Below are 12099 nucleotides of genomic sequence, written 5' to 3'. Positions count from 1 at the left end.
TGCAATTTATTCAAGTGAGTTTATTACTTCATTCAGAAACGTTATTACTTCATTGGATAAGATTTTTACTTCATTCCAGTAGGACTTCAAATGCTTCTACACATACTTCATTCCAATAATTTATTACATTATTTCATGTGTGTGTTAAACCATATTAGCGTCATGGCGGTGGTGATAGATATTGTAGAGAGAAAGAACGGCACGCGACGGCAAAACCACATTTACGTACAGGAATGAAGTAAAAACCTACTGGAATGAAGTAAAATCCTACTAGAATGAAGTAAAAACCTACTAGAATGAAGTAATATATTCTGGAACGAAGTTAAATCTTCGTAACATGTTATTATGACTTATTTACCTTCGGATGAATTAAAATAGGCTCGTGATGAAGGCGAAAATAATTTATATCTGTATCTTATCCATAAAAAACTAGATCTAAAAGCCCTAATTTGGTAGGGTTCGGTGGTTCGGTCTTTAAGAGTGGATTTGTGGATAATGGGACTCTCTCTCTCTCTCTCTATATATATATATATAGGTTTGTGTTAAAATGACAACGTGACAACGTTTATACAACAATATTATAAACGCTACACAACAATATTACAAACACTACACAACAATCTATAGATTGTTGTATAGTGGTCAATATGGATATTGCTGTTCAAGAAAAATTGTTGTACAAAGACCAGCATATTGTTGCCCGTCTTTTTCCAGATTTTTTTTTTGCCACGTGGCAGTTTATTATTCGTCCATGTGTACAAATGATTGGCTAGAAATGGTGGTATGGTGTTATTTTAAGGGGTGGTGGCACCCTAACATGCCCATATATATATATATATATATATATATATATATATATATAGGGGTGCACTATGGTGCCACCATAGATAGGATAACACCATACCACCAATATAGTCCGTTAGATCTCATTTATGGACGCCTAGGATTATGTTTCGTGAAAAAACACGGGTTTGCAGTCTACTGTATTAGATATTGTAGTCTACTGTATTAGATATTGCAATCGTGGTAAACTGCAATATTGTTGTGGTAAGATTGCAATATTCAATGAACAGCACTGCAAACTGGTAACGTAAAATTAGAAATTTCCTATTTTACCCCTCCGTGTTTTTACACATGGCAGCATGACAAGCACACGATTTTCAGATCCAATGGCCTAAAATGGTGGTATGGTGTTACAATAAATAGGGTTGTCATCTTAGTACATCCCTATATCCATTTTAGGCCATTGGATCTGAAAATCGTGTGCTTGTCATGCTGCCACGTGTAAAAACACGAAGGGGCAAAATAGGAAATTTCTAATTTTACGTTACCAGATTGCAGTGCTGTTCATTGAATATTGCAGTCTTACCACAACAATATTGCAGTTTACCACGACTGCAATATCTAATACAGTAGACTGCAATATCTAATACAGTAGACTGCAAACCCGTGTTTTTTCACGAAACTTAATCCTAGGCGTCCATAGATGAGATCTAACGGACTATATTGGTGGTATGATGTTATTTTAACTATGGTGGCACCCTAGTGCACCCCTATATATATATATATATATATATATATATATATAGGATTGTGTTAAAATGACAACATCTCTTAAAGTAACACCATACCACCATTCCTAACCAATCATTTGTACATGTGGACGAATAATAAGCTGCCATGTGGCAATCATAAAAATTGCTCAAGGATAAATTTTCACGGACTGCAATATCCAATACACTAGACTGCAATTTTTCCCGACTGCAATATCCAATACGCTAGACTGCAATCTATAGATTGCAGTCTAGCGTTTATACTATTGCAGTCTAGCATATATAATATTGCAGTCTAGCATGGTGTCACAGTATCATTTTAAGAGTGTTGTCATTTTAACGCACCCCTATATATATAGATTGCAGTCTAGCGTTTATACTATTGCAGTCTAGCATATATAATATTGCAGTCTAGCATGGTGTCACAGTATCATTTTAAGAGTGTTGTCATTTTAACGCACCCCTATATATATATATATATATATATATATTCAAATTTATTCTTCAATTTAACCTTTCATTCTCTGTATTGATTATGACATGGAACTATACGATCCGTACTTTAAAAAATAAACATATCGATCATAGAAGCAAATATACTATTTTTTAATGTGCATCAAAATTGCACCTAGCTTATAATTAAACAAAAATTAATACTTCCAAGAAGAAAAGAAAGTACAAATATTAAGTTATATCTTATTATAAGAAATAAAATGTGTCCCCTATAACGTCTTGATCCCACCAATCAATGAAATTAATTATTCAGTTTTTTTAACATTTTTTTATTTATTTATAGGTTTTGATTGTAGGAAGTTAATTCCATTTATTTTAATTATAAGTGGAGGAAGTGAAAGGGACTTCTATTTTTCTACTATAAATATACGGTATTTGATAGCTTATAATCCATACATTTCTCTCTTTTTTCTCATTACATTCTTTGTTGATTTTTTTGTACAGATATGATCCGATTTTAGGTATTCTCTTGGATCTCCATCGATATTGTTTTAATATGAAGTTAGTTTTCTATATGATGATCTCCATCGGAGTATTATCTATCGTTTAGTTATATTTTATTACTATATATTGCATGCCTATTTTTTAAATTTGTTGTTATTAAGTGTGTTGTATATAACAAAATAGTCATAAGTTAAAGTGGTCTAATATTGATTTAAAATCTATTTATTTACATTATACAAATTCTCATAAGTTAAAGTGGTCTAGTATTGATTTAAAACCTATTTATTTACATTATACAATTTTTATATAGAAAGTAGTTCGTGAGATGTTATTGTTTCGACTGATTCTAATATATATATTTTATATTATTATGTTATATTTATTTGAGCATTAAATTAATGTTGTAACTATTATAACTAGGATATTTTGTTATAGGAGATGTGAGTGGATTTATTTTTTTCTTCTTAGAGCTTAATCAAATGATGTTTCAAATATCTCAATTCATATATTGTAAATTAGAGCTCTCCAAATTTTTATAATTTATTATTATTTATTTCAAGTTTATGGTATGTTTTAGTTGTATAATTCATAGTTATTTTATTTACAATTTTCATATAATGATATTGTTTCTAATTTTATTAATTAATTTACAATCTAAAATCAATGTTATTAAAATATTATAATTTGTGCATCGCACAAGTGTGGTATTAGTTAATTTTATAATATGCAAGTAAAATGAGTTATAACTTTAACACATCCACAACGGTTGTCTTTCATGACACTGATGTTCCGTGCTCAAGAAAGTTCCGCCATGAAGAGTTTATTTGTGCTATATTTTCCTTTGGCTATTTATAATTTTGTAGGTTTCACAACTAATACACATGTTTAGGCTATCTCAAACCATTTATATCACAAACTCATTTTTAAATATACATTACATCGAAATATAATTATTCCAATCATTTACATTAAATTCAAAATTTACACCATTTTTGAATTTTTGTCTCACAAAATTTTTACAGTAATACCATGTATGATGTTGTTCCATAGAAAAATCCAAAAATGGGTTTAAATTTGGTACTAATATATGTTTAAAGATACACCAAAAGTCATTTTTTATGTATGGTTGGAAATGCTCTTAGTCAAATTAGTTCGGAGGTGGTATTGGGTTTGAACCTAGCCAACTACAAACCATGTTTTTAATTTTATTCTGTTTGGTTTTAGTTTTTTTTCCCTATTTTTTTGCTTTCTTTCGCATTTTTGCTTTTTGAAATACTATGAATTAAATTTATTAAAATATATATTAAATGAAGGTAGTGTTTATGGAAAATTAATTTGATTGGATTTCATAAAATCAAATTGAAATAAAAATATGAAATCCACAAATAGTTAAGAATTAATGGTTAATTGTAAAGTGATGAATATGGTAGAAAGCACTATGAGTTCATGAATAACGTAGTGAATGAATGGTTTAAGGAATATGGTTGTGGATGCTCTTTAATGGAATGTGGAGTCCGGCCCCGGTTAGGGTTGTCACTCCGACCATCAATCCTCACTAACCAGAATAAAATAACCATTAATCCGCAAATTCGGTCGAGCAGGATTAGTCGGATTCTGCCAAAGGCGAGTTCAGTACACCTGTGATTAGGGATGTCAACGTAGCCCGTAGCCCGTGGGCTGGCCCGAATAGCCCGCCAAATTTATAGGGTTAGGGCTGGAAATTTCTAGCCCGATAAAATCAAAACCCAATTAGCCCGCACTCGATTAACCCGCAACCCGTTAGGGCCAGATCCGAAAATCCGATGGACTAGCCCGAAAACCCGATAAAATTTCTATTATTCTATATTTTTTACTCCTAATTCAACACTTCATTAATTAATTTTAACTAAAAATAACTTTTATTTTTATATTAAATATACAAATCATATATTAAATTTTTATTAATATAATAATTGATAAATAAATTAAAAACTTCACATTCACTAAAAAAATATTTAAATTTCTAAAACATGCATTAAAATTCCACGAAATATCTCAAATATTAGTATTTGATCATGTTTATGATTGAGTTTAAGCACATATCTCATATATATCATAATAAAATGTTTTCATTGTATGAATATTTGTCATTTTAATCATTATTTATTGAATTGATCGCATATTAATATTATTGGCAGCAACCCGATTAACCCGCTGGGCTAGCCCGAAACCTGAGCTTTTAGGGTTAGGGTCGAACTTTTATAACCCGAAAGATATCACAACCCGACTAACCCGTGCCCGATTGACCCGCAACCCGAGTAGGACCGGCCCAAAACCCGACGGGCCAGCCCGACTAACATCCCTACCTGTGATCAAACCAAAATAAAAAATAAAAAATCAACCCTTAATTTGGTCGTTTAAATTAGGGACAACAGGAAATTCTGCAAATACACATCCTAATATCCTAGCTTTAGTCAAGGATCATCCATCTGTGATCTGCCCCACAACCATTTGCAACTTCCCACTTGAATTAATATGTACACCACACATTGGGGTGCAATATAGCCTCAAAAATTGCCCATTGCAAAAAAAGAAAAACAACTTGTTCAACGTCCTCAGCCCTCAAACAAAAATCTCAGGTCTTCCATTGAGAGGCGAGCACCGTGGCTACCACTTTGATCTTCCCCAAACGCCGATGCAACCATCTTTCTCTTGTCATCCTGAAAACGCATCCACAATCCTTATAACCCCAACCCGAAATTCACAAACATCAACAAGGCATGAGGAAGTACCTGAAGACTCAGGATGCGATCTTCAACTGTGTCCTTGACAGTTAACCGTGATACAGTAACTGTACGAGTCTGCCCTATTCTGTGAGCTCTATCAACAGCCTGATCCTCTGTTGTCGGATTCCACCAAAGATCCAAGAGAATTACACGGCACGCAGCAACCATGTTGAGTCCTAGATTCCCGGCTTTTAAAGACATTAACATGACATCAACCTGCAGAGTTGGACAACAGCAACTTATAATTTAAAGAATACTCCCTCAGTCTCCTAAAAATAAAAACTTTTGAAATGACATAGGTTTTAATGTAAAATTGGTCAAAGAGATAGAAAGAAAAGTGTGTTAGTGGAAAATGGGTATCACCTCATTAGAGAGAGAAATTTCCTTAAATGGAAAGTTTCTATTTTTAGAGGACTGACCAAAAAGGAATGAGTTTCTATTTTTAGGGGACGGAGGGAGTATAACAAAGCAACTATTACAAGAAACAAAACTGGAGGATTCTTGAAAAAAATAAGCCAGATAGTCTTAACAAGAAATGGTATGGGGATCCCCACCTCAGGGTCAGTGTTGAAATCTTTTACGGCCTTGTCTCGAGCAACTATTGACATAGTACCATCAAGCCTCCGATAACTGATATGGTTGTTCTTCAGTGACATCTCGACTAAGTCTAGCATGCTAGTCCATTGTGAAAAAACAATAGCCTTTTCAGGTGCTACACTTGCTGCCTCAAACTCATGATCAGATGCAGAAACATCCTCGTCAAATATGAAAAAATCCTGCGACTCTGAACTCTGGCCTTTTGATATGCATGACTTGAGAATTTCAAGAGCGGACTTGATCTTTGATGATACGTAGTTTCTCTGTAGAACTGCAGATTCATCACGCAGTTCGTACTGAACAGGGCTATCACCATCCACATCAACACACAGGCATCTCCTCAGAGTGGATCTTGAAAATATAACATCGGCACCGAGTTGTTCTTTACATTGATGGGCAGGACATGTATTGTCTTCACCAGTTAACTGATCTGAAACACATTGATAACAGAAAACGTGCCCACACATTGTGACCACTGCATTTTCAGGAGGATCCTGTAGCACATAAAATGTATACATCAAATCCTTATAACCGACAGCACCATGAAAAAAAATATTAACCCTCAGATGGGGACTTTAATCCCAAACAATATAATTTTCCAGTCCCTTCCCTTATATGGACAAAATTTATCCGCAAATCAACATTAATTCTTGCGTTTTCTGTTAATTAAACCAAAAACTTGAAGAATTTGTGATGAATAAGGGAAAAAGAGGATCCCTAATGAAGATAACTCATAGGTACTACTTTCTTGTTCTTCTGGATAATCAAGTCAATATTTTTGAGCTATGAAACATATAATTGGGATACTACTTCAGGCAATCCGTTGCTACAATTAATTTTGGGCAGGTTATGTTAGCAGGGAGCAATACTTGAAGACTCTCATGCTTAATCAAACCTCGACTCCTTTGAAAAAATGACAGTTACCAAGAGATCAAATTAAGCAGCAATCAAAAGAAGTACAGAAAAGAGTGTACTTTGCACACAAGACATATGGCCAGGGAAGCTTCCAATGGTTTCAATAAATTAACTAGTAGTTCTCTGGGAAGAATCTTAGCCATCTCAGACGAATCCTTTCCAACAGGATCTGAGCTGAGCCCTTTGACAAGTAATGGGTGATCACAAGCTTGGCGAAGACGCAAAAGCATCAATAGGATATTTGCATAATTTTGACTGACGGTACCAGCAGCAGCATAAGCCTGCAAATATCAAAACCACAGCTCTTGTAACATATTGCAATCTCAACAATGACATGTTTTTCACATTTCAAGTTCTGGAAACATAATTCCCTTTTCACTATTATGGGGCATTTCTCTACAAATCCAGTGCAAGAACCAGATCCAGAATCAGTAAAACTGAAATTTTCTTGTACTAGTAGTATTCAGTACTTAAAAAGCATGCTAGTGGAATGCTGCATGAAGTTTTCCCTATTTTGATTCAGCCTTCTCCTTGCTTAAACATCTGAAGCCAATTTATAGGTGTATGTAATTGGTGGCTGTTCAGACTTCAGTTCATAAGGTAGATACTCAATAGTTCTAAACTAGCACAAGGAAATAAAATCCTCGAGATAGCAATGGTTACAACATCAAATCATTAATGCAAACAATAACCAGATATCAAACTAAGAAGTAACCACCCTGTAAACCAGAGTAGCTTAAAAAGATAGTATCCGCAGCAACAGCAACTGCAAATACAGGTTTTCATTATACAGGTATTGCAAGGTGCTAGCAACTGACTTCTATCATGGACAAGACTGGTAGACCAAGTCTAGGAAACTATAGCGGTAAGAGAAAACTTGACAAAGAAATTAACACATGAACTGATGAAATACCACTCCTAAAGAGGAAATACTGAATAAAGTAGCACATTTTGACTACTATCTTCAGGACTGAGTGACTGACCCAGTATCACCGGCACCGCCAGTTGCAACATTCATCTGCACCTACTACCTAGGCAAACTAAGATGGTACGGGGATATACGGATTGGGGAGACTGAATAAGGTGACAGACCTTGAATTGTTTGCGTGAGTCAAACTCAAGTTTCTCATAAAAAGCCCGTTCTTCCAAGGAAAAATCCACCCTTGTTAAGTGTACCTTTTTGGGAGGTAGGTTGATGATAGGCTTACCATCAATTAAGTCACCTATCACAGCAAGAAAAAGATTATGATGACCCTTAAAACATGAATCAAAATAAAATATTGCTGAAGTAAGCAAGTGAATCTGGAAATACAAAATAAGAAGTTTTAGGAAACTAGAATTTCATCAGTTACATAACACAAAAAAGGGAAATGAACGAATGGCCGAATAGTGCATAAAATCACCTTTTGTTCGGCGCAACATGATATTCCTTAAGACAAATTGAAGCTTCTTGTAGCCTTTAACAGAGTCCCTCAAAATAAGACCCTTGATAGAAGAACCAAAGGTTTTGTAATTATCATATGGTTCGTATTTTAAAAATCTGAAATAGCTGAATAATTCATCTATAGAATTCTGTATTGGAGTTCCAGATAAGCACCATCTTCGTTTTGCTTTAAGGCTACAACAGGCTCTAGCTATTTGAGTTCTGTGATTTTTTATGGTCTGGGATTCATCCAAAACAACCCTAGACCATATAACCTTTGCTAATGTGCCACAATTTCTATCCAAAGCATTCACATCATCCTTTTTTCCCTTCTTGAACTTCTTATTAACGGATGACTTTTTCTGCTTCTTCTCCATGGAAAATGCAGAAGATACTGCAACTCCATCCTTTAAATCATCATCATCCCCTTCAACCAAAGGTTGTTTTGGAAGTTCATTTGATACGATAGCATATGTTGTTAAAACAACATCATATCTTGCCAATGTAACAGGATTCTTGGTCCTATTGCCTCCATGATATACTAGAACACGAAGTTTAGCCTTTTTTGGGACTTTCTCATCCAGCTCCCGAGCCCATTGTCGAACCACGCTGGCTGGACAAACAATCAATGTCCCTGCTCTTGGCCTACTTTTGGGGGTTGAATTACTCGATTGTGGAAGCATTGCTAAAGCATCAGATACTTTTACCTGGATTGCATCATCAAGAGCAGCACAACCACTAACTCCATTATCATCATCCAAGTTAAAGGCTTCAGTTTTGGTAGAAGACGACTCCTTTGCTTTAGATTTGGCCTCCAGCCTCTTTTGCTTTTGTATGAGGGCAATCGTTGAAATAGTCTTGCCCAGGCCCTGGGGGTGTGAAAAATTATAATGTATATTGAAGGAAAAAAGATCCAAAAATGAGGAATTTTATTGAACTAGACGTGGGGAAATAAATTTGCTGACTAACATGCCCACCTGATCATCAGCTAAGATTCCCCCTATGCACAAACCAGACGATTCTTGACGAAGCATCCATGCCAAAGCAATTCTCTGAAAAGAGAAAATGCCAAAGCTTTAAACCATAAATACCCAAACGCAAGTAGAAAAGTACCATGAATAAGCAGACAGGACCTGGTGCCTAAGAAGAGAAACTGACAACAGTCCATCAGGCAAATCAGCTTCTTTTTGTTGTTGATGAAGATCCTGCAATAAAAACATATAAACTCCAATACACTAAAAATGAACAACTTTCTAATAACATATAGTAAGGCAATCAAGAAAATGAGAGTAAAATGAAACAATGATCTGTTCAGTATACACATTGAGCTTTAGCTTGAATATTTATCAGAGTTGAACTTGAATTGGAAGTTCCCCTGAAAACTAATATAGAAAGGATACAAACTAAGTGTTGAAGAGTACTATTGATGCTTGGAAAAAAAGTATTCATACTCTGCTGCTCAAGGTAAGCTAAGGAGTTTTGGTTATGGAAGGTTCATTACATTATTGATCCAGATAATTAAAGTTGTAAACCAAGTGATGCACTAGTGTGTTATTAATGTAATTTGTCCATGACTGCGCTTGTATGCCCAAGCACAACATGACTCCACTTCAGATTAGAATGAACATAAAAATGTTCCACTTTGGAGAGGAACATCAGAAAAAATATTATAGAAGCTAGAATAAACAATAACCCAAGTAAGATACTTTGGCTTCTGAGAGTTCAAGTAAATTACTACAAAAATAAGGAAATCCATGCAGTTTTTTTAAAATGCAAATTCATAATTGAGCACGGTCACAAATAAAGAAAAAAACAATAAAAATGTAAAATACACAGACAGTACCTGCACAGCAGCTTGAAAAACCAATCTCTCATCAGGTCCTACAGGCCTCTCTTCGCCTACCCCGGTTTGATAGAAAGGATCATTTAAAGCAACCAATGAGGTGGTTGAAGAATGTTTTCCAGGCATCATAGCCGGAGGTAATATTCTACTTCCATTAGAAGGATTTGACCACATTGATTTCCCATGTGTTTCGCGAATTTCACTGGCACTTACATTTTCTATTAGATTGTGTGGGTTAGAGGTAGAAGACTGAAAGCCAGGAAGGACTCTCTTCATAGAATGAGTATTATTGTCTATCCTTGAACTTGAAGTACCGGCAGTCTCTGCAATAGTTAGTCGCTTTTGTGGTCTTGATGGGATTTCATCAAGAGCAGTTCGCCTCTTAGAAGAAGAAGGGTCTTTAAGAGAAGGACCACTGTTACCTGCAATTGTGGAATACCTGACATATGCCACACGTTGGATTGCAATAAGTGACTTAGGACAAATAGTTTAGGCGGTACCTCTCAAATTAAGATGAGGGGTGGTGTCCCTCACTGGAGATTCATACTGAACAATTTGACTCTTGGAAGAAGGATCTTCACAAGAGAAAACAGTGTGAGCTGCAACTGGAGGATATCTAATGAGCAACACCAGAAAGTGACTAAGGACCAATCGTTTAGGTGCTACCTGTGGAGTTAGGACGAGATGAGGATGCTTGCGATGGAAGGACCCTATCATTGATAGTAGTGGCAGTATCCCTAAGTGGAGAGTCATCTCTATAATTATCTATTTCCCGGAAATCTGAATCTGAATCCGAATAATCACTATCTGAAGCCATTGAACGATTATCGGGTGTAATTGATATGGTCAACACCTATTGAGATGCAAGTGGCAATCTTGTGGGAGAAACATCTTGGACTTGCAACACACAAATAACGCCTCACCAACTACTGTAGGTCTCCAGTTGAATCCTTGTAATGTACCTCAATATACTGAAAACCCCTTTGGGAGTGGAAATGTAAAACAGTAAGAAACTAACAAAATTATACTAGTAGAATGTTTTTCAATCAATTAACACAACAACCTGGTACTATCGAATTAAATGAGGAAATGAAGAGTGAATACAAACGTAATCAAACTACACTAAATCGACATGCATGGAGATGGTGGGGAGCATAATTAATTGGGAAATGAGGGAGCATCTTGACGGCAACTCAGCAAGTAGCAGCCGGACTAGATTTTGATTTAGCGAATTTCGCCGTTGCTTTTGAAGTAAATTAGCAATAATTGGGCGTAAAATGAAAGAAAAAATTTCCTTGTGGATTCGGAGTTTGGAAAGTAGGAATTTTTAGGAGAAAACATACCTGGTTCGCGAATCTGCAGAGTGAAAGCGAGAGTCTTGGAAGCCCTAACCAGCAATCTACGCATCCTTTTTAGAAATTGAGTTTAATTCCTCGTAATTATATTTCCGTTACAGAAGTCGTCACCTTCAAACTCTCTAGGGAGAGGTAAATATATAACCAAATTTATTATGCATTAAAACCCGTGTCGTTTTAAATAATTCTATTTTTCAAGGACGGTAGTACTATATTTTTGAATATATGTCTCATAAAATTTTTGGAGTACCACCATATATGGTACTCCCTATGTCCCATTAGAAATGAAACGTTTTCCTTTTTGATCTGTCCCATTAAAAATGAAACGTTTCTAAAAATAGAAACAATATTCTCTCTACTTTTTCTTCTCTCTTACTTTACGCTCTCTTCATTAACTCACAAAACAACACTACATAAAATCATGTGCCGAAAAACAAATGTTGCATATTTAATGGGACGAAGGGAGTACTATTTCATAAAAAAAAAACTAAAAAAATTCACAGGTCAACCTGCACATTTAGAAATACATGCAGGGCTAAGTACATGAGTACTCAGCGGACATATTGCCCAAATATACAAATATACATTTGAAAAAATTTTGTCAAGCCATCATCCCTGTAATAGTCGAGAGTTTTTCTTAAAAGGCTCAAGCTTACTAAATTCTTAGCGAGCTAAAGTTCAATTGAGTAAT

At 35.2% G+C, this 12099-nt stretch overlaps 1 protein-coding gene across 1 annotated transcript; it reads right to left on the bottom strand.

Moving 5' to 3' along the window:
* Positions 1–4872: 4872 nt before the first annotated feature.
* LOC125222326 (helicase-like transcription factor CHR28) lies at positions 4873–11528 on the bottom strand. The gene is made up of 12 exons (XM_048124857.2): positions 11397–11528; positions 10720–11034; positions 10554–10628; positions 10054–10475; positions 9344–9415; positions 9188–9262; positions 8191–9079; positions 7880–8010; positions 6847–7068; positions 5830–6366; positions 5282–5491; positions 4873–5209 (listed from the first exon to the last, which is right to left on the bottom strand). Exons 2-12 carry the CDS (start codon positions 10868–10870, stop codon positions 5105–5107), a joined length of 2889 nt encoding a protein of 962 aa, XP_047980814.1. The 5' UTR covers positions 10871–11034; positions 11397–11528; the 3' UTR covers positions 4873–5104.
* Between the last annotated feature and the right edge of the window lie 571 nt (positions 11529–12099).

This window comes from Salvia hispanica, chromosome 1, assembly GCF_029641045.1.
Source record: "Salvia hispanica isolate PSC_SH4W2 chromosome 1, Shi_PSC_v1, whole genome shotgun sequence".
Lineage (NCBI taxonomy): Eukaryota > Viridiplantae > Streptophyta > Magnoliopsida > Lamiales > Lamiaceae > Salvia > Salvia hispanica.
Note: the sequence above shows the minus strand (reverse complement) of the source record. Positions and strands in the feature narration are given on the sequence as shown.